Genomic DNA, 23,243 nt, shown 5'->3' with positions numbered 1-23,243 from the left:
ATGTAAGTGTAAAATGGATGTTTGGTTGCTGGGCTTTTTTTTTTTTTTTTTTTAAGGTTTTATTTATTTATTTGAAAGAGAGAGAGAGAACGAACTGGGTGAGGGGCAGAGGGAGAAGCTGAGCTCCATCTCGGGACTCCGGGATCATGACCTAAGCCAAAGGCAGACGCTTAACCAAGTGAGCCACCCAGGCGCCCCTTCTTTTTTTTTAAACTTGGTTTCTATTGTTTAAATTACAGAAGGAAAATCTGTTTTTTTAAATTTATATATGTATGTATATAAGTAAGTAAGAAATCTCTACACCCAACATGGGGCTAGAACTCACAACCCCAAGATCAAGAGTCATATGCTCTACTACTGAGGCAGGCAGGCACCCCTACAGAAGGCAAATTCCTCCTTGTGTGTGAGGATTTTTCAAGAGGGATAAGTGGACAAGGCTCTGGTCTCAACATATAATCAGTACCCATTTTGTTTTCAATGTCACTAAAGTACAGTTAATTGAGAACTACTCCACTTTTGGTCTTTCCTCTCCTGCTATAGATTTCTTAAGAAAAAAATTTCTTATTTTTAGCCTCTCTTACACCTCCCTTTTTAAAAAAATTGTTTTTTAAAGATTTTATTTATTTATTTGACAGAGAGAGACACAGCGAGAGAGGGAACACAAGCAGGGGGAGTGGGAGAGGGAGAAGCAGGCTTCCCACCAAGCAGGGAGCCCGATGCGGGGCTCGATCCCAGGACCCTGGGATCATGACCCGAGCCGAAGGCAGACGCTTAACAACTGAACCACCCAGGCGCCCCTTTAAAAAAAAATTTCACATTCTCTATTATTTGATAAAAGGTAAACTTCAAAACATTCCGAAATAATATAGTTGAAGGTTTAACTTTATTATTTCCCCATTATAAAAGTAATGCATATTAATTATGTAATAAAAGGGAAGAGCACAAAATGTATAAAAAATTAATTTTAAATTGCCTATAATCCCATCCCAGGGAAAATTATTAATATTTGACATATTTCATTTTATCAGTCTTCTATGTATGAACACCACTCAGATATTACTATATACAAAGTCTTGTATCCAGCTTTTTCAATATAGCATTATATTAAAATTATCTTTTCTCATAGCAATAAAAATCTTGTTTGTAAACATAATTCTAATGGCAGAGTACCATTCCATCATCTGGATATACTGTAGTTTATTTAAATATTCTCCTAGTAGCAAATATTTAATTAGAGAGTTAGTGGATCAAGGCACAGAAAGGTTGTTAAGTCAGTCTGTTCTTGAAAACACAGGAAGGGAATGCACAGAGACGGGGCGGCGGGGGGGCGGGGGGGGGTGGTCAGGGCCAGCAGCAAGGAGGAGGAGGAGGAGGCTCAGAGGTCCCGGCCTAGCCTTTCCAGCTCGTTGAGAAGGAAGTCCATATCAGCCCGGGTCAGCGCAGGGTTGGCCACAACCATGCGGAAAAAGTTGCCCCGGGTCCCATGGGGCTGGTAGCTGATCATCATGGAGCCCTCCTTCACCATGCGCTCCTTGAGTACTGGGGCCACCTGTGGAAGGGTTGGAGAGAACTTCCAGCTGCAGCCTCAGTGCACGCTCCCCTAGGTGCACTTCCCTCTCGCTCAGGTACCTTTCTGAGGGAGCACTCATCGCTCAGCTCCTGACCCTGGCCCCAGGTCACCTTTCCCACTACATCCTGCCTGCTTGGCCTTCTCCAGCTTCTTCTTCTTTTTTTTTTTTTTTAAGATTTTATTTATTTATTTGACAGAGACAGAGATAGCGAGAGCAGGAACACAAGCAGGGGGAATGGGAGAGGGAGAAGCAGGCTCCCCACTGAGCAGGAAGCCCGATGTGGGACTCGATCCCAGGACCCTGGGATCATGACCTGAGCCGAAGGCAGACGCTTAACGACTGAGCCACTCAGGCGCCCCCTTCTCCAGCTTCTGCATTATTTCCTATCTTACCTATATCTCCAAGTTGTCACACGGGCCATTTTCTGCCAAATCCTGACTGTTCCCTGACTCCCAGCACTGCTCTACTCTAACATCTAGCCTTTGTCATCCTTAACACCTTCTTCTCCCCTCTCTGAATTCCTGGAATATCTGTGATCTGTACCCTGTAATCTAACATGTAATTTACAAGATTGTCTTGAACATATTGGTTTCAGATAGGTAACTCTAGTTTTCTAAATAACCCCTTAAGGGCAAGAACATTCTTGTCCTTTCAGATCATCTGCAGCACCTAGCACCAATCTATCCTTAGGGACAGGACGTATCTCCTTGCCTCTAGAAGGCATGTCTGGACCGGCCTTATACAGTTATTCTGCCCCCAGCATCAGGGAATAAGGCTTCATACGGCTGTCCTGGGCCCGAGCTCCCAGCAGAACTCCCATGGACTACGTACTACACACTGGTGACTTCTCCTGTAACATCCCTCTCTGTCTTCTTTTCATTTTCCAGAAACATACCTTATTTCCTATTCCCACCCCCACAGAAATGAGGACCAGTTGGGGTTGTCTTCCAGTTCACAGCCCCACCTCAGGAGCAAGACTAGCAAAGGGACCTGCCATGCCACTCACAGCCAGCAGGGGGCAGAAACACACCAGAAGCATCACAGTTCCCTAAAGTGGGCTATAACCAGAGACCAGAAGAGAGAGCCTACCTTAGCCAGCCTTTCACTATAATCCGGGCTCTCCTGCTTCCCCCGCAGGCTGGGGGGCACAAACCAGAAACACACATTGACAAACTCCGGCTGGGAGGAATGAGGGAGGAGAAGGGGTGAGCTGTGGAAGGGGGATGATCCTCCCTTACTGCCCCTCTTCCCCCATCAGGGCTTTGCTGTGTGGGATAGCCTGGGGTGGGGAGGAGGATGCATACCTCCATAACCAACTCAAATCCTTCTCGCTTCTTCAATTCCTCCACCAGGTACCTGCGAACACAGAGAGAGAGAGAGAAAGAAATCACACATGGAGGAGGAAAAGCAGAGACACAGAAGCAGAAGAGACGCAGAGAATGAACCCAGAAACCCCAAGAACAAGAAAAATGGGAGGAGCAGAGCAGTGGGTGGGGGCAGGACGGACCAGACGGAACGCCAGGGGAGAGGTAGGAGCGCCCCCACTCCTACCAGGCAAGGGCAAAGGCCTGGTCGATGCGCCGCTCCAGCCCTTGCCCGCCCTGTGCCTTCCACATGAGCCACAGCTTCAGACAGTCCACGCGGCGGCCACACTGCACCACCTTATCTCCAGTGTCCAGAGCCACGTCATAGAACTTGTCTTGCTGGAAGAGGTAGCTGGCCTGGGACCCGTGGCAGCGCCTAAGCAGGTTCTGTTGGTTGGGGTGGGGGGGAGTGTGGGGAAGACTGTCAGACCCCCCACACACACACCGAGGCCTCCTCCAGAGCTGCACACGGGGATTTCTTAGCTCAGACCACCCATTCTTTCCCTGCCACTAGGCCCCTTTCTCTGGGTTTTCTCCCAATACCCAGAATTCTTCCCAGATTCAGCCTAGGATCCCTTCAATTACAACTGCAAGCTGGAAACCTCTTCCTTTGCTTGAAGACAGGCCACAGTGGGGGGGGGGGGGGGGGCAGTACAGGGGATGAGGCTGGTCACGGATACTGGGCTTCAGACGGGATGGTGAGGAGGACATAATAAGGCCAGGACCCTCTCGAAGGTGGGCCAGAGAAAAAAACAGAGATCCAGGGTGGGAGGTGGAGTGAGGAGAGGGCAGGGCCGACCCACCGAGGTATCCCGGAGAAGAAGAGCTGAGCACTGCAGGCCTGCTGTCAGAAGCTTGTGAGGATTCCAGGCCACCGAGTCAGCCCTGCAGGGGTAGGGGTCGGGGGGGCAGAGCAAAGCTGGATCAACTGGCTGCTCCTCAACCAGAGCCCCCCTCCTTTACCATATCTTCAGTGAAGGGGCTTGAGTCTCACCCCGGCCCAGCAGTCAGGAAGAATTCCCACGTCTGATGTCTGACTTCCCAGCCCCAGTCCACCATCTCTCCAGCGCCCCTCCCACCAACCTCCTTCCCTCCTTCTCATCGGAAGAGCCCTAGTCCAGGACTATTCTCTGGGTCAAGGAATTGAAGGGTGGGATTCAGGAAGTAGGTGGCCGTATGCACCTCTGGATCCCATCCAGGAGATGTCTATGTGTCTGTGACAACAGGACGCTCCCACCCCAGGCGGCCTGTGGAGCAAAAGGAATAACGTGGGCCTTGGCCTTGGCTGAGCCCACCCCCCCCTCAGGCCCAAGGCTCACTCACATCCACATGCAGCCACAGCCCGAGACGCTGGCACACGTCAGCAATCGCGTTCAAGGGGTCAAAGGCCCCCAGCACGGTTGTGCCAGACGTCGCACTGACCAGGAACGGCACGGCACCCTGTGGCAACAACGCAGGAGGAGACAGAGACTGTGAAGGGATCTAAAAAGCCACCCAGGTTCTAGGGCCGAGGCGTCTCTAACTCTTACTGCAGGCCTGGCCTGGGCCCTTTCAACCTTACAACATGCTACCGTCCCCCTTAGTTCGCAGGTGAGGACACTCAGATTCAGAGGTGTTAAGAAATTCACCCCCAAGCTGAAGCTCCGGAGATGGAATTCAATCCTAGGTCTGTCTGCTGGTCTATTTCCAAAGCTCACACACTTCCAAAAACTTTTAGTGTCTTGAAGATCAAAATGCTATTTAAAAAATTCTAATGGTACAAAAGTTCATGAAGAACTTGAATTTTTATCTTTAAAAACGACCACAAGGAAAAGCCCAGGCCCATATGGCTTTGCTGATGAATTCTATAATAATTTAAAAAAGAACTGATACCAGTTCTTCGCAAATATTCTAAAAAACAGAAGAGGAACACTTCTGAACTCATCCTATGAGGCAAGTATTACCCTGATACCAAAACTAGATGAAACATCACAAGAAAACCTCAGACAATATCTCTTTGAACATAGATATAAAAATCTACAAAACACTAGCAAACCAAAATCAGCAACATATAAAAAAATTGTGTTATGACAAAATAATTTGTCCCAGGAGCACAAGCTCAGTTTAGCATCCAAAAATCAATTAATGTAATACACTCTTTTTTTTTTTAAAGATTTTTTAAATTTATTTGACAGAAAGAGAGACAGTGAGAGAGGAACACAAGCAGGGGGAGTGGGAGAGGGAGAAGCAGGCTTCCCGCCGACCAGGGAGCCTGATGCAGGGCTCAATCCCAAGACCCCAGGATCATGACCTGAGCCGAAGGCAGACGCTTAACGACTGAGCCACCCAGGTGCCCCAATGTAATACACTCTTATCAACAGAATAAAGGGGAAAAAAACACATCTCAATAGACACAGAAAAACATTTGACAAAATCCAACACTCCTTCTTGATGAAAATACTCAACAAACTAAGAGTTGAAGGGAACATTCTCAACCTAATAAAGGGCAACTACAAAAAACCCACAGCTAATATCGTACTCAAAGCTGAAAGACTGAAGGCCTTCCCCCTAAGATCAGGAACATGACAAGGATGCCCACTCTCCCCACTTCTATTCAACATTATACTAAAGTTCTAGCAGGGCAATTAGGTAAGAAAATAAAATAAGGGGCATCCAGATTGGAAAGGAAAAAAGCAGAAGCCCCACATTGGGTGTAGAGATTACTTAAAAATCATAAACAAACAGGGGCGCCTGGGTGGCTCAGTCGTTAAGTGTCTGCCTTCGGCTCAGGTCATGGTCCCAGGGTCCCGGGATCAAGCCCCACAATCGGGCTCCCTGCTCGGCCTAGAGCCTGCTTCTCCCTCTCCCACTCCCCCTGCTTCTGTTTCCTCTTTCGCTGAGTCTCTCTCTGTCAAATAAATAAATAAAATCTTTTAAAAAAATAAAAATTAAAACAATCATAAACAAACAAATAAATAAATACAGAGGACCTGAATGGACATTTTTTCAAAGAAGACATACAGATGACCAACAGACACATGAAAAGATGCTCAACATGACTCATCATCAGGGAAATGCAAATCAAAACCACAATGAGATATTACCTCACACCTGTCAGAATGGCTAGAATTGAAAAGACAAGAAACAAGTGTCGGCAACAATGTGGAGAAAAGGGAGCCCCTGTGCCGTTGGTAGGAATGTAAACTGGTGCAGACACTGTTCCTCAAAAACTTAAAAATAGAATTACCGTATGATCCATAATTCCACTACTGAGTATTTACCCAAAGAAAATGAGAACACTAATTTGAAAAGATATATGTACCCCTATGTTTATTGCAGCATTATTTACAGTAGTCAAGATATGAAAGCAACCTAAGTGCCCATCAATAGATGAATAAAGAAGATGTAGTATACATATGTGTGTGTGTGTGTGTGAGCGTGCATGGAATATTACTCAGCCATAAAAAGAATGAGATCTTGCCATTTGCAACAACATGGATGCACCTAGAGAGTATAATACTAAGTGAAATAAGTCAGACAGAGAAAGACAAAAACCATATCATTTCACTTATATGTGGAATCTAAAAAACAAAACAAATGCACAGAGAAGGAAAGAAACAGACTCAAACACAAAAAACAAGCTGGTGGTTGCAGAGGGGAGGTTGGGGGAGACGGGTGAAATAGATAGAGTGGATTAGGAGGTACAACCTTTCAGTTATAAAATAAACAAGTCATGGGGATGAAAACACAGCATAGGGAGTCTAGTCAATAATACTGTAATAATGCATGGTGACAGATAATGAGTACACTTATCGTGGTGAGCACTGAGTACTGTATAAACAGAACTGTTGAATCAATAGGTGGTACACCTGAAACTAACTTCACACTTTATATTAATCATACTTCAATTGAAACAAACAAACAGACTAGGAAAAAAAGAAATAACAAGTGTTGGTGAGAATGTGGAGAAACTGGAACCCTCATCTGCTGCTGGTAGGGCTGGAAACTGGTACAGCCACTTTGAAAAAACAGGCTGGCAGCTCCTCAAAAGTTAAATACAGAATTACCAGATGAGTCAGCAATTCTGTCCCCAGGTATATAACCAAGAGAAATGAAAAACATACGTTCACACACACTTGTACACAAATGGTCAGAGGGGCGTTACTCAGAATTGCTAAAAAGTGGAAACCCAAATGTCCATCAACTGATGAGCAGATAAATGAAATGTGGTAGATCCAAAACAATGGAATATTATCCAGCAATGAAAGGAATGAAGTGCTGAGAGACTCTACAAGGACGAACCTCGAAGACAGTATGCTAAGTAAAAGAAGTTCATCACAAAAGACCATGCATGGTGTAAGTCCATTTATATGAAAAATCTACAATAGGCAGATCCATCGAGACACAAACTCGCTGAGTGTTGCCTAGTAGGAGGTTTGGGGAAAATTGGGGATTGATGGCTAAAGGGTGTGTGGTTTCTTTTTGGGGGTGATGAAAATGTTCTTTTTTTTTTTTTTAAAGATTTTATTTATTTATTTGACAGAGAGAGACACAGTGAGAGAGGGAACACAAGCAGGGGGAGTGGGAGAGGGAGAAGCAGGCTTCCCGCAGAGCAGGGAGCCCGATATGGGGCTCGATCCCATGACCCTGGGATCATGACCTGAGCCAAAGGCAGATGCTGAACGACTGAGCCACCCAGGCACCCCAAAATGTTCTAATATTTATTGTAGCGATGGTTACATAACTCTGTTAAAAACAACTGAATTAGGGGCACCTGGGTGGCTCAGTTGGTTAAGCGACTGCCTTCGGCTCGGGTCATGATCCTGGAGTCCCGGGATCGAGTCCCGCATCGGGCTCCCTGCTAGGCGGGGAGTCTGCTTCTCCCTCTGACCCTCCCCCCTCTCATGTGCTTTCTCTCTCTCATTCTCTCTCTCTCAAATAAATAAATAAAATCTTTAAAAAAAAAAAAACAACAACTGAATTGGACACTATAAGTGGGTGAATTGTACGGCATGTGAACGATATCTCAATACAGCAATTACCAAAAAAAAAAAAAAAAAAAGGATTTATTTGTACAATAAAAGTGGTACTCCACTATTCTAGTTGCTGCTCACACTGCTACTCAGAGGTAACATCAATATATCAATAAGTATACATTATTCTAAATAACCATAGGTTCTGGGGCGCCTGGGTGGCTCATATCTGCCTTCGGCTCAGGTCATGATCCCAGGGTCCTGGGATCGAGCCCGCATAGGGCTCCCTGCTCAGTGGGGAGCCTGCTTCTCCCTCTCCCTCTGCCCCTCCCAACCCCTGTGCACGCTCTCTCTCTCTCTCTCAAATAAATAAAATCTTTTTAAAAATTTTTAAAAAGTAAAAATAAATAACCATAGGTTCAAAGTGTTTATTCTGTACTGTAACATGCTATATATACTTTATATAGGTTTACTTAAATATATAGTGCAGGTATTTTCATGTTGGTATACATATACCCACCTTATTCTTTTAAATGGCTATGCAGTACTCCAATAATAACAATAAAAACAATAATGGGCAGTAGTATTTATATAGTCCTTCACTGTTCCAAGTGCATTTATACTAACTCATGTAATGTTTGCAAAAACCCTATGTGATAAGTTCTATATTATGCTCAGTGACTCAGGCTTGCTCCTGACTCTTGGGGTCTGGTCCTGCCCATGGGTCTCGGCAAAGTCCCCAAGAGCAGCATAGAGTGTCCTCATTCCTCAGGCTTCCCACTGATTACTTCAGCCCACAGGGGAGATGGGCACAGAGGTCAAGAAGAGGGATTGAGGGCGCCTGGGTGGCTCAGTCGTTAAGCGTCTGCCTTCGGCTTGGGTCATGATCCCAGGGTCCTGGGATCGAGCCCCACATCCGGCTCCCTGCTCTGCGGGAAGCCTGCTTCTCCCTCTCCCACTCCCCCTGCTTGTGTTTCCTGCTCTCGCTGTGTCTCTCTGTGTCAAATAAATAAATAAAATCTTTAAAAAAAAAAAAAAAGAAGAAGAAGAGGGATTGAGCAGCACCTTGAGTGGGGAGAGCCCAGGGAAGCCTCCAAGAAAAGACCAAGGGGTTCTGCTCCACTGTCTCAGCGCCCCTCACTCACTCACCTCAGCCTCGGCCAGACTGATCTGCCTCTCCAGATCCTCAGGAACCATTTTCCCTCTGGAAAAGAAAACTGATTGGGTAAAGAAGTAATTGGTTTTCTCAGCTAGGAGGCAGAACTGTTGAGAGCAGGGTAATGTGGGGTTAGCTACACAGAGGCCATAATGTTGATTTTTTCCTAAGAGGGGTAAGCGGACCTCAGGGGACAGGGCGAGAGACTCCAGCAGGCATTGACAGACAGAAGGGGCAACTGTGTAGGAACAGAGAGGGGAGAAAAGCCCACTTGGGGCATGGGCCTGAGGCCAGAGCTTCTAACAGCAGGAGGGCGTGCTGTGCCAGGCTGGGTCTGAGCCATGTGAACAGAAGGACCTTTACCTCTCATCTGTCTTGACTACTCGGACACTGTTGGTGCCAAGTCCCAGAAAAGCAGCTCCCTTCTTGATGGAGTAATGACACTATGGAGAAAGGCAGAGGGCAGATTAGGCTAGAGGCAAGAGGGCAGGGAGGATAGGGAGGAGAGAGACACTGGTAAATGTGTGAACTGCAACAGATAAGACTCTGAAGACCGAGGCTTCTCGAATGTTCGAATGTTCGTGTGCCTCCAAATCACTAGGATGTCTGGTTCAAATGCAGATTCATATTCAGCGTGTCTGGGGTGGGGCCTGCGAGTCTGCATTTCTGACAAGCTCCCAGGTAATACTGCTGCTACTAGTCCACAGACCACACTCTGAGTAGAAAGGGTGTGGACTATGTCTGTGGCACTCATTGTCCCTTTGCTACCTCCACTCAGAAGGCAAGGTGAACAGGAGCGTTTACTCGGCCCCTTGACTAGAAGGAAGCACTTCTGCCTGGAGGCAGGCTGGCCCTGCAGATGGGTCTGGGCAGGCAGACTCAGCTGGCTGGACATTAGCATCAGGAGCCCAGGGTAGGTCTATGCCTCTTCCCACCTCCTTTGATGTGAAGAGTGCCAGGGGTGGGAGCGCCCGGAGGCCCCTCTGCTTGCAATCCGGGTAGCGCTGATAGCGGGCCAGGTTCATGGCATACATGTTGGAGATGGAGCCACCTGTCGCAGGGAAGGTGGTAAGAGGGAGGAGCCGTGGGTCAAAACTGGAGCTTGCTCCCCCTGACCTCTCCACCCAGGAGAGCTGATCAAAGAAGCATGAGTGATAGGCTCCCAGGGATCTCCGAAGGGCCTGCTGATAACCCCAAACAGCCCCAGGATTCGCAGATCCCCCGGACTACTCCCCTCCATATCCTGGGCTGACCCAGGACAGGGCCTCCCCTCCCCAGAGCAGGCACTGGAGTGCTGATCCCAGGGACTGTTTGGCAAACATGAGGATACAGGGGACTGGGCAGCTTCTCTCAGGTTTGGCCCCAGCCCAGCTGGAGAGGAAACAAAGAGGAATCCCTCCCTGCCAGCATAGAGCAAGAAAATCGTGGGGGAGGAGGAACCCTCAAAAAGACCAAAGAGAGCCCCCCCCTCCTTCTCACATACCAGGGCAGAAGACCCCATCCCCAGAGCTCCAGCCCACCAGGGCCCGGAGTTTCTTCAACACCTCTTCTTCCATGAGCACAAACACGGGGGCGATTTCATAAGTGTACCTGCCAGGAGAGGGGGGGGATGAGAAGGGAAAAGAGGAAGGAAGGCTAGCCAGGTCCGACTCTCAGAGGAGTAGGGAAAGGAGGTGGGGACAATGAGGAAGGAAAGGTCCAAAGGGAGGAATGACCTGGTGACCAAGAGCCAGGGAAGCAAGAATGAGGAAGAACTGGGGGTCAGGAGGCATGAGAAAGCTGGGAGAAAGGGAGCCCAAAGGGTACAAGGAGAAAGATTGCCAGCAGAGATGCCAGGAAACGGGGGGGGGGTGCAAAACCATTCTCCTCCCTACCCCTGGGGTATGTCTCCAGCAAATCCAAGCCTTTGTGAGGTGGGGGTAAGGGGCCTCGGGTTGACTCACTGGCTGGTGTTGAGGCTCTCAGTGACAATGCGCCCTGCCAGAGCATGGGGATCCAACCCTGAGAAGAGCTGGTTGAAGAAGTGCGGGTGACCTGGAGAAGGCGGGGGGGGCAGGGAGCTCAGAGTGCAGCTGCGGACAGACAAACGGACAACTCCAGACCTTCCTCCCGCCACAGCCCAGGACCCACAGGTCTTCACACTATAGCGGATCACCTCCCGGCACCGTGCCAGGATCTGCTCCGACGCCTCGCCCTGGCTGCGCAGCTCCAGGTCCAGCAGCTGCTTCAGCTCCTCAGGCTCCTTCCACTCGCAGACCTGGCGGGAGAAGCAGGAGGTTCTGGGGGCCCATGGACACCCCCATTGATTGGCTTCCCAAACCACCTCTCAGCTTGCACATAAAACGAGTTAGGAATATTTCCAAAGCAACTCATGAACAAGGGTAAATATACACAGTATGACCCAGCATATAATCCCTGATGCATTCAGCAAGACTGATGAATTCTGGGCTGAAGCCTTGTGGGAGGAGGAAAGTTCTGAGCCAGGAATGATGGGCAGGAGGAGAGGGAAAGGACCCACCTTCTCGGAGGCACTGGTCCCTTTCCGAATGACCTCATCCACAACAATCCCAAACACATCCCGGAGCAAGGCTTCTGCAGCCATGGGGTCCCCATCAAGGGAGAAGAGTGGTTTAGAGTCAGCCATCAGGATAAAATCTGTGAGCAAAGCAGGAGTTACTCCCTAGTCAGCCCAGTGCATCCCACCTGGACCTAACCAGCAAGAACCGCAACCGCAGAGCAGGCCTCCGGCCCCTGTCCTGCAGCTGAGTCCCAGCCTTCACTGTACAGACAAGGGCAAGCAAGCGCCCAGGGAGAACGTCAGCAGCAACAGGTGGGGAAGAAAAAGGCAGTGAGTGCTGAGCAGGTGGAAACTTGCGGTCACTGCCTGCCTCAGGCAAAAACGACAGGCTTACCTTTCCACTCAGGTCTCTGTTCAGGTGCGCTGGAGGCAGGGCACGCGACTAGCTTTTGAGAGTGTTAGGACCAGGACAGCGGAGGGGGTGAGGTACAGGCAGCACTCACGTGACCATGAGATCACTCTCATGACCCTTGCCCTGAAGAGAACTTAGAGATTTGGGATAGGGACAACCGGTTGAGATAAGTCCCTGAATAATCATTAGCTGACACGAAGAAGGGGGAAATGCAATGAAAGGCAGAAGCATTAACACCAGGGTTGAGCGAGCAGCCAGGAAGAATCACTGTGAAGTGGAGAGCTGGAGAGGGGACTTAGTGGAGAATGTTTGGCAGGAACCTGCTGCCCCTGACCCTGAAGACAGAAGGGGAGGGAGCCTGAGATAGGTGGAGGTGAAATGCTTTATCTCTTTGCACCCCCACCCCCAAAGAACCAGCCTGATTTCTAAAGCCCTCTCCTAGAGCAGGAAGGAAAGGGGGTATGTTGAGGAAGGATTTTGTTAAACAAGTGTAATCCTGGGCTTTGCAGCCTGAGAGTGCTCAATACACAGAAAGCGGTTGTCTGAAGTGAGCACCAACTGTGTTCATGACAGGGTGCTCGGGACTGAGAAAGTCTCCCTGTCTGCTGGGAGGGCACAGATGCACGTGCAGCAGTCCCAGCCTGGGCTAGGCTGGACGCTGACCCCACGTGCTACTGAGGAAGAGAGATGGATGGAGGATGGCAGCTGAAGGCTGGGGAAGATCTGCAGCGGGGCTGGAGCTGAATCTTGAAAGAAGGCAGGAGAAATGAGATTAGCAAAAGGGAGAAAGAGAACATTTGGGGGTAGGGTGATGCCATGAGCTGACATGGGGAAGAAGTATGGCTTGAGGGAAGGTCAATGAAGGGCACCTGGCTGGCTGGAGGGAGGTCTGCAAGGATGATACTGGAGCAAAGGCGGGGTGGGCAGAGTTGTATCAGATTATGGGGAGCCCTGAGCCCCAGCCAGGCCCAGGGATCTAGATTTTATCCTGCAGAAAACAGGAACTCATTGGGGCACCTGGGTGGCTCCATCAGTTAAGTGTCTGCCTTCAGCTCAGGTCATGATCTCGGGGTCCTGGGATTGAGCCCCATGTGGGGCTTCCTGCTCAGCGGGGAGTCTGCTTCTACCCCTCCCCCTCCCACTCATGCTCAAGCTCTCTCTCCCTCTCTCAAATAAATAAAATCTAAAAAGAAAATAGGAACTCACTGAAAGACGAAAGACTTGGTGGCAAGGAATAATGTGATGAAACTGATGCTCAGACCAGTATACAGCACAGGATGTAGAATTCACAGGGTGTTGCTGTAAACCAGGCAAGAAGCGATCCACATCTGAATAAGGGTGGTGTGGGTAGGAAAGGACAGAGGAATGAGGAGGTCGGCCCAAAGCTCTGATGAGCTGTTAGAACAGAAAGCAGATTTGAGAATCAGGGTACAGCTGAAGCCTTGTGACGGGCTCCATTCCCCATGGGAGAAAATGTTCGGAGAGATGGCCAGGAGGAGGGGAAAACACTAAGGCCTAGGAACCCCCCAAATGAGTGGGCGAGAGGGTCAAGGGACTATGAAGAAGAAACTTCCTCAAAGTGGGTTGCTCTGATTTAATCCACTGTCAGCAGCCACTGGACCCCATACTAGTTGAAAACACAGGTTCAAGGAACCCTAGCGGTCCAACCCTTAAACTTTTCCTCAGTAGATTGGGTTTGGGGGACAGAGGGAGCTGGCCCAAACCCTGAGAATGAAAGAGCCAATCCTTTATCCGTGTCACTTTAGCTCCCCTGACAGGTGGCAGCAGGGGGGCGTTTGGGTGGAGAGGCTTGAGGGGGAGAAGCAAAGAAAGATAGGTACCAACGAAGCACTTACCACATGCCACACTCTGTATTTAATATGTATTATTATCACCTTTACAATTGTTCAGGTAAGTTTATTGCCCACATTTAAACTGAGATTCCAGAGATGCCATGTATGTAACTGGTTCAGATCACACAGCCAGCACCTGGCCATGCCGGGTCTGAACCCAGGCGTGGTGGGCTCTGAAGCCCCTGCCCCTAACCATCATGCTTGATTGCCTCTCTCGAGGTTCTCAGGCCCTGAGTTTGCTGTCCTGCAAAGACCACTGGGCCAGGAGTGAGGACACCTCAGGGCCTCCGTTTCTATAGAATAAGTTTTCAAGAGAGACCCTCCAAGGCATCTGCTGGCGTTCACAGGAACTCAGGCCAGGAGATATGACAAGCAGGCCAAGGGAGAATTTTCTGAGTAGGGGGCTAGAAAACAGGTTCCAAGAGGTTTGTAAGGAGGGAACAACTGGTTAACAAAGGGAGTCTCCTAGCAGGAGGAACGCTTTTCCCCAAGCTCCAAAGAATGGGTCTCTAGGGGAGACTCCATCCTCCCCTCCCAGGACCTTCTTTATCCTTTCCACCTCAGTCACAGCTCAGAAATGAAATCTGGAGGACTCTGAACACTCCCGGTTTCTTCCAGGGATAAACAAAGAAGTGAGACATTATCATCCTTGTTCCATATACAGAATCCTGCCCTGGGTACCTGAGAGAGGGAAGAGCCCCTGCCTGCAAAGAGTTTTTCTTTTCCTTTTTTTTTAATTTATTTATTTGAGAGAGAGAGAGCTCGCATGCGCGAGCGTGGGAATGGAAGGAGGGGCAGAGGGGGAAAGAGAGAATCTTCAAGCAGACTCCCCACTGAGCGCAGAGCCTGACTCAGGGCTTGACTCAGGGATCAATCCCACAACCCATGAGACCATGACCTGAGCCGAAACCAAGAGTTGATGCTCAACCAACTGAACCACCCCAAGAGTTTTTTTTTTCCTTTTATTTATTTAAAAATTTTTAAAAGATTTTATTTATTTGACACAGAGAGAGAGAGTGCAAGCAGAAGGAGCAGCAGGCAGAGGGAGAAGTAGGCTCCCTGTTGAGCAAGGAGCCCGATGTAGGGCTCGATCCCAGGACCCTGGGATCATGACCTGAGCCGAAGGCAGACACTTAACCGACTGAGCCACCCAGGCACCCAGAGTTTGTTTGTTTTTTTTTTTTTTTAAAGAAGAATGATGTTAACCTGCAAAATAGAATGATAAAGCAAAGAAACCTGAATGGAGTTAGGAACAGGGCTTCAGCCCCAGGCTGAGAAGATGCTGGTAGGACCAAGTAGGGTTTGTTAAAAAATTCACGTTTCTTCAGACTTCATGGGATCTCTAGTCCATCAACTCCTCTAACCATCAACTCCCTCATATCTTTCTTTCCTTCGCTTATGCAACCTAGATTGTATGTTTTGTTGTTTCAACCACTCTTTGTGCAAAATCCTCAACTCCTCGGCCCTTTGGTCCTTCCACCAAACCCACCTGGGGAAACTCCAATCCAACTGGCCAATCCTTCTCTTACCAAATCCACCAGGACTGCTGGATTCTGCTAGTAAAAGCCACTCAACCATTCAAATTGATATTGCTATACATTCATGGTCTCTGTGCTCATTCCAATTAAACACAGCAGATTAAACACCTACATTTACCACTATTCCTTCCTGAAACCCAACTAAAATTACATCAGTGGAATTTTAAATTCAGAAGAATAGGGGCGCCTGGGTGGCTCAGTTGTTAAGCATCTGCCTTCGGCTTGGGTCGTGATCTCAGGGTCCTGGGATCAAGCCCCACATCGGGCTCCCTGCTCTGCCGGGAGCCTGCTTCTCCCGCTCCCGCTCCCTCTGCTTGTGTTCCCTCTCTCTGTGTCAAATAAATAAATAAAATCTTTAAAAAAAATAAAAATAAAAAATAAATTCAGAAGAATAAAGCAAATGAGGAGAGATGAGAGATGTCAATAATCGCAGAAGATAGAAAGCAGATGAGAAGTGGTAACTGGTTTAGCACATGGCAGAAAGCCAAAACCAGTATGTCCTTGTAAGGCTATGCCAATGGGAAACAAGCTGGTTCTTGGGGCAGAAGCCCAGAAAGGCTCAGGAATTGGAAACATTAGCCATCTTGGAAGGCAGGAAGGATTTGTAGAAGTGTGTATAAGGAACAATTAGACCCTCACTCTCCTCCCCCTATCTATTCAGTCAGGCAACAACCCTCCTTTCCCCCTGCTTCCAAAGAAGCAAGAGATCTGTTTTCTAGAGCAACTGAAACAGGTAGGGTGGGACTTAGGGAGGCCAGGACTTAGAGACTTGAGGCACAGCAGGTGAGCATGAGGCACTGCCCCAAATACAGGAGGATTAGGAGGAAGTTACTATCAAATCAACTTCTTTCTCCTAACCAGCATTCAGAACCAGTGGCCAGGGGTAAACCCTCCAGGGCCAGCAGACTAGAGGATTCCTCTCCGGAGAAATTGACCCTCGATAGCCCTGGAGAAAAGACCTCCTGATGCTCTTATTTCAGTCCTCACCTGATCTCCTGGTCAGTGGTGCCCACAAGTCAATATGGCCTATCCATGCACTTCGGCCTTCCAATATGCCTTCATGCCTTCCTCTTCAATGTGAGCAACCAACTAGCCAGAGATTACCAGACACTACAGGAAAGCCCCTAACCTGAACCACAGAGGTAAAAACAGGCAAACTGAAAAAAGGCATTTGGTTGAAGAAAAGAAATGCAGGGAGAAGAAAGCCTCAAAATTTCCAGAAGATATTGCATTCATTAAAAAATAGGTCGCCCTCAAAAAGGAATACTCAGAGAACAGCAAGAAACTCTAGGATTTTAAAAATATGACAACTGAAATGAAAAATTAGAAATAAAACGATGCCAAGAAAATCACACAGAAAGATAAAAATATAAAGAGATGGACAAAGAAAAGAATTTTAGATCAATCCAAAAGGCCCAATAGTCAAGTAATAGAAATTTCAGAAAAGGAAGGAAAAAAGGGGAAAGAAATCAAAGAAAGCTTTATAGAACAGAAGGATAGATTAAAAGGATCCACTGAATGACCAATACAAAGATAGATTATAATATTGTCTTAGAACAGTGGAGGATCCAAAGACTTCCAAAGATAAAACAAAACAAATAAACCAAAACTGGGTCATAGACAAAAGACAGAGAATCAGACCAAATCGAACACCTCCAACACAGGAGAGAGGTGAAAGGAATCCAAAGGGCTGTAATGAAGGTAGTAACAATATTCAGAGGATAACAGCACTCAACTTTTTGTTATCTGCCTTCTGGACCGCCCCCTTCTCTTCCTCCCTTCCCTCTTTCAATTATTTGTTCAGTATCTAGTATTTGCCAAGCACTTTGGTGGCCACTAGAGATACAATGGAGAGCAAAAGACATAGACCCTGGGGTGCCTGGCTGGCTCAGTCAGCAAGTTCAAGTCCCATGTTGGGCACAGTGCTTACTTAATAAAATAAAAATTAAAAAAAAAAAAAAAAAAGAGGAAGAAAAGGCGATAGCCCTGTCCTCATGAAGCTCACAGTCTAAGCAAACTCACCGGTGAGCCAACTCTCAGGCACAGAGGTGGTTTTGTTTGGTTTGCATAGTATGTTGTTGTTTTTAAGTAATCTCTATGCCCAACATGGGGCTCAAACTCATGATCAAGAGTCACGTGCTCTATCAACTGAGCCAGCCAGGCACCCCTGTTTTAAAGCTTTAAAAATAATTGTCGGAGCGCCTGGGTGGCTCAGTCATTGGGCGTCTGCCTTCGGCTCAGGTCATGATCCCAGGGTCCTGGGATCGAGCCCTGCATCGGGCTCCATGCTCCGCGGGAAGCCTGCTTCTCCCTCTCCCACTCCCCCTGCTTGTGGTCCCTCTCTCGCTGTGTCTCTCTCTGTCAAATAAATAAATAAAATCGTTTTTAAAATAAATAAATAAATAAAAAATAAAAATAATTGTCAATACTGAAACTTCCAGCTTCTTAGGAAAAAAAAAACAAAAAACAGAAGGCCTAGCAACAGTAGGCCTAAATTACTAATTAGCAACAATTGCCTGTAGTTGCCCCTTTATTATTATTGTAGTTTTGCATTCGTTATGCTTTCTTTCCAATTTTTTTGTTCTTTTTTTTTAAAGATTTTATTTATTTATTTGACAGAGAGATAGTGAGAGTAGGAACACAAGCATGGGGAGTGGGAGAGGGAGAAGCAGGCTTCCCGCCGAGCAGGGAGAGCCCGATGCAGGGCTCAATCCCAGGACCCCAGGATCATGACGTGAGCTGAAGGCAGACGCTTAACGACTGAGCCACCCAGCCGCCCCATCCAATTTTTTTATTCTTGAGTAAGCAATACATTCAGGTAGCTCAAAAATCAAAATATATAAAAATATTAATGGTGAAAGTCCAATTCCCACCCCATTCCATGTGCCCCATTCCCACCTCCACCCCCACAGGTAACTTTTTTTTTTTTAAGATTTTATTTATTTATTCGAGAGAGAGAGAATGAGAGACAGAGAGCACAAGAGGGAAGAAGGCAGAGGGAGAAGCAGACCCCCTGCTGAGCAGGGAGCCCGATGTGGGACTCGATCCCGGGACTCCAGGATCATGACCTGAGCCGAAGGCAGTCGCTTAACCAACTGAGCCACCCAGGCGCCCCACAGGTAACCATTTTTAATAGTTTTTCAGAGTTTTTAATGCAAATACTAACAAATGTGGATATGTATTCTTATTTTCTCTTTTCACACAAATGATAGCATATAATCACTGATTTGAACCTTGCTTTCTTTCAGTTAATATATAGGTGATCCTTTATCAGTACATATAGAATTTCTATATTCTTTTTTTTAATCAAACAGCTTTATTGAGATGTAATTTACATACCATAAAACATAACCCTTTAAATTGTACATTTTCAGTGGTTTTTTGGATAGTAACAGAATTGCACAACAATCATCAGTAATTTCAGGACATTTTCATCACCCCCAAAAGAAACTCATTAGTGGTCACTCCTCATTCGCCATTTCCCATCCTTCCAGCCACCACTACCCTATTTTCTGCCCCTATAGATTTGCCTATTCTGGACATTTCATATCAACAGAAACATAGAATATATGATCTTCTTTTGAATATATGGCTTCTTTTACTGAACATAATGTTTTCAAGGTTCATCCATGTTGTAGCATATATCAGCACTTCATTCCCTTTTATAGCCAAATAATATTCCATAATATGGATACACTGCATTCTATTTAACCATTCACCAACCAATGGACATTTGGGTTCTGTCTATGTTTTGGCTACTGTGAACAGCGCTGCTATGAACATTAATGTACAAGTTTTTGTGTGGGTACATGTTTTTAAGTCTCCTGGGTACATATCTGATAGTGGAATCGCTGGGTCATACAGTAACTCTGTGTTTCAATTTTGAGGAACAGCCAAACTGTTTTCCAAAGTGCCAGTACCATTTTATATTCCCATCAGTAACGTATGAGCGTTCTAATTTCTCCACATCCTTGCCAGATTTATTATTATCTTTTTTATTACAGCCACCTGCATTTGTAATTTTGAGAAGGACTGCCAATATCCAGAGATTGTACCAGCATATGGAAGTGCTTGTGTTCTTAGACTCAGTAGCAGAGTATGCTGTCGAACTTCTGAATCTTTTTAGTTTGAGGACTCAGAAATGGTATCTTAGTATGGTTTTATTTTGGTAGAACACCTGCATCAGTCAGTTTTGCTGTGGTAACTAATGGTTTCAAAATCCCACTGGCTTGCAACAACAGAAGTTTATCTCTCTTTCCTGGTTTACACTGGTGGTGTGGTTGGCTACAGCTCTGATTCATGTGCCTTTATTCCAAGACCCAGGCTGAAGGAATAGCCCCTATCTGAGACACAATGTTCTCCTGGCAGGAGGAAAGGAGTAAAAGGCAGAGAAAACCATGCAACGACTCTTAAAACCTCTGCTTGTATCTGGCACAGGGCACATCTGCTCATACCCTGTTGACCATGGCAAACCCCAGGGCAGTGGGGTGAGGATGTATATTCCTCCCACAGGCAGGCGCTGGAAACATTAATGGCAATGGGTGAAGATGTAAACTCTCATCACAAGGTCATTGGACATAAGCCCTTAAAAGTTTGCATTCTGGGGGCGCCTGAGAGTCTCAGTTGGTTAAGCATCTGCCTTTGGCTCAGGTCATGATCCCAGGGTCCGGGGATCGAGCCCCGCATTGGGCTCCCTGCTTGGTGGGGAGTCTGTTTCTCCCTCTCCCTGCCGCTGCCCCTGCCCTTGTTCTCTCTCTCTGTGTCTCTCTCTGTCAAATAAATGAAATCTTTTAAAAAAATGTTTTTGCATTCTGTTTCGCCTCAGTCCACACCAGCCCACCTCACTCATTTGCATTACCTGCCTGGCCCCGTAGCTATCTGAGTTGGAACCACTGGCCTAACCACTGTCCTTTTCCCTCAGGGATTTCCTCCTGATTATCCCCTCATTTCTTCAACTCTCCTTCCTACTACCTCTTTCTCACAGCATTTTAAATTGTTTAAACCTCTCACATGTTCCCACTCTAGCCACCTCCTCATCACCACCAACCTTCTTTTTTTTTTTTTTTTTTTATTTATTCATGAGAGAGAGAGAGAGAGAGGCAGAGGGAGAAGCAGGCTCCCAAGGAGCAGGGAGCCCGATGCGGGACTCGATCCCAGGACCCTGGGATCATGACCTGAGCCGAAGGCAGACGCCCAACCATCTGAGCCACCCAGGTGCCCCACCACCAACCTTCTTAAAAGAGTCATCTCCACTCCATCTTTGCTTTCCCTCCTCTCACACTTTCCTCAGCCCACCAAGTCACCAAGAACTTCCAAATCCCATGGACACACATCACCTTTATCCTAGAAACATTTTATTTCCCTGGCTTCCATTGGATTACCACCAGCCCTTTCTTAGTTCCCTTTGCATTTTCACCTTCCTCTGGCCCTCCCTGAAATGCTAGAGTCCCTCGGGCCTTATCCCAGTGCATCTTTTATCTGTTGTATTCTGCACCACTCCCTGGGCAACTGATCTGTTCCTAGGGCTACCTGCCGGTAGTTCCTCCATTCCAAACCTCTCTCCTGAGTCCAGGTCCGTGAAGCCACCTTCCTAATTTAGAAGACTCATGGGCACTTCATACTCAGTAGGTCCAAAATTAAACTCAATATCAGCCCTCTCAAATCTGCTCTTCTTCTTAGGTTCCCTGGTTTGATGAATGCCATCATCTACTGTTTACTCAAACTTAGATTCTGACTGATTTCTTGCCTCCTCATCCTTGACTGATTTTTTTTTCCTTTTCATTTAATCTTCAAATATCGTTACATCTTTCTCTCTCTCTCTCATTCAAAAACATCAGCACAACAGCAAAACCGGAATAAAGCTTCACTTTTTTCCCCTTAGGGCTCTGTTGTAAAATTCTTTTCCTTAAAAACACTTTAAGAGGCACCTGGGTGGCTCAGTCATTAAGCATCTGCCTTCGGCTCGGGTCATGATCCCAGGGTCCTGGGATCGAGTCCTGCATCGGGCTCCTTGCTCAGCGGGAAGCCTGCTTCTCCCTCTCCCACTCCCCCTGCTTGTGTTCCCTCTCTAGCTGTCTCTCTCTCTGTCAAATAAATAAATAAAATCTTAAAAAAAAAAAAAACACTTTAAAGGGAAAAATGGTAACTTTATAGTGAAGAAACCTGGGGGACACCACCTTACCCAAGTGATCAAGGCAACATCACCAATAATGGGACAGACTGACATATGGCCCTCCTAATGTGAGGCATTGAGAAGCACGCAACATCACTCCTGTCACATTTCTGCCAAAAATGCATAACCCAAATTTAATTGTGAGGAAACAGATATATCTAAATTGAGGGTCATTCTACAAAACAACTAAACTGTTACTTTTCAAAAATGTAAATGTCATAAAACTCAAAGAAAGACTGAAGAACTATTCCAGAAACAGAGACATCACAATCAAAAGGAATGTGTGAACTTAAATCAGCTCCTGGATGAGGGAAAAAAAAAAAAAACTGCTATGAAGAACATTATTGGAACAACTGGTGGAAGCTGACTATGCACGGCATCATAAATATTAGTATTCTATCAGAGTTAAATTTCCTTAATTTGGTCATTGCATTGTGGTTATGTAAGAGAATGTTCTTATTCTGAGAAAACATACTGAAACATTTAGCAGAAAAGGAGTATGATATCTGCAACTTTCTCTCAGTTCAGAAAAAGACAACACTGTATGTATTTACAGGCATTTTTAGAAGAATAACAGCTTTATTGAGATATGATTCACATACCATAAAGTTCACCCTTTTAGAATGTACAATTCAGTGGGGTTTTTTTAGGATACTCACAAAGTTGTGCATCGTTCACACTATTTAATTCCAGAACATTTTCATCACCCCAAAGAGATACCTATTAGCAGTTGCTACCCATGCATTTTTTAAAAGACTGAAAAAGATGGAAAAAGCTTTCACAGTATTATTTATGGTTATTCCTGGCTGTCGAAATTATAAATTATTTTCATTTTCTTATTTATACACCTATACTTTTATAATTTTATATGATAACTTCATATTACTCATATAATTAAAGGTTATTTTTAACCAACAAGAAAAACTAAGGAGGTTAAGGAGCAATAAGAACTCCAAAATATACAAATCTCCAAGGCTCAAGAATGGCCCTAGTACATCACGTGGTTTCCCAACTCTTCAATCCACTATCATCAAAAAGATCTCACTGGTGACAAAGGTAGCCATATACTGCTCTTCCTATTATGCTGCCCCAATGGCTCTCAGAGAGAGGTACGGGTTCAGCTAGTTCAGCAAACACTGACTCAGTATCTATCCCTGGCACTGGCACTACCCGGGGGGGCGGGGGGGAGGATGTCTGCCCTGTGCGCTCCAGCTAACAGGCCAGTAGGGACGTGGGCAGACGCACTTGCCACAAAAGAGTGGAATGCTCACAAGGAAAGGCAGGGCTGGTTAATTCTGCTCAGTTGGCTCAGGGCAGCCTTCAAAGAGACAACATTCAGGACTTAAGCGATAGAGAGCTGGTACAGGAAAAGACTCATCCGTAATCATTACAGTACTATTTGAATAACTGATAGGGTGGGCCTGAGGGAAGGGCTGTGCCAAAGAAGTTAGGGAAGGTCACACAGGAGGAGGCCTGCCTGTAGACAAAAACGATCAGGGCAGTCGCTTTTTTTTTTTTTTTTTTTAAGATTTTATTTATTTGACAGAGAGAGACACAGCGAGAAAGGGAACACAAGCAGGGGGAGTGGGAGAGGGAGAAGCAGGCTTCCTGCCAAGCAGGGAGCCCGATGTGGGACTCGATCCCAGGACGCTGGGATCATGACTTGAGCCGAAGGCAGACACTTAATGACTGAGCCACCCAGGCGCC

The 23,243-nt window shown here is 46.6% G+C and overlaps 1 protein-coding gene across 9 annotated transcripts in view; it reads right to left on the bottom strand.

Annotated features, from left to right (window-relative positions):
* Positions 1-861: 861 nt before the first annotated feature.
* The window catches only part of CSAD (cysteine sulfinic acid decarboxylase), a 27,552-nt gene continuing 5,170 nt past the window's right edge, over positions 862-23,243 (bottom strand). For 3 of the 9 annotated variants that reach the window (XM_064591200.1, XM_045873362.3, XM_054507045.2), the window contains exons 2-15: positions 11,562-11,698; positions 11,174-11,300; positions 10,987-11,077; positions 10,527-10,633; positions 9,979-10,094; positions 9,407-9,486; positions 9,037-9,091; positions 4,259-4,375; positions 4,118-4,182; positions 3,739-3,820; positions 3,123-3,322; positions 2,876-2,927; positions 2,661-2,750; positions 862-1,549 (exon numbers count right to left, since the gene is read on the bottom strand). In XM_064591200.1, coding sequence (XP_064447270.1) covers positions 1,376-1,549; positions 2,661-2,750; positions 2,876-2,927; positions 3,123-3,322; positions 3,739-3,820; positions 4,118-4,182; positions 4,259-4,375; positions 9,037-9,091; positions 9,407-9,486; positions 9,979-10,094; positions 10,527-10,633; positions 10,987-11,077; positions 11,174-11,300; positions 11,562-11,687 — 1,482 coding nt within the window. In that variant the 5' untranslated portion in view covers positions 11,688-11,698 and the 3' untranslated portion in view covers positions 862-1,375. Of the gene's footprint in view, positions 1,550-2,660; positions 2,751-2,875; positions 2,928-3,122; positions 3,323-3,738; positions 3,821-4,117; positions 4,183-4,258; positions 4,376-9,036; positions 9,092-9,406; positions 9,487-9,978; positions 10,095-10,526; positions 10,634-10,986; positions 11,078-11,173; positions 11,301-11,561; positions 11,699-11,955; positions 13,153-13,179; positions 17,532-23,243 lie in introns of those variants that run through there. The other 6 variants (XM_054507042.2, XM_054507043.2, XM_054507041.2 and 3 more) reach the window with 6 other exon arrangements.

This window comes from Mirounga angustirostris, unplaced genomic scaffold (genome assembly GCF_029215605.1).
Source record: "Mirounga angustirostris isolate CCGP_5_RB_7025 unplaced genomic scaffold, mMirAng1.0.hap1 SCAF_5, whole genome shotgun sequence".
Classification (NCBI taxonomy): Eukaryota; Metazoa; Chordata; class Mammalia; order Carnivora; family Phocidae; genus Mirounga; species Mirounga angustirostris.
The sequence above is the reverse complement of the archived record's forward strand: the minus strand, read 5'-3'. Positions and strand labels throughout refer to the sequence as shown.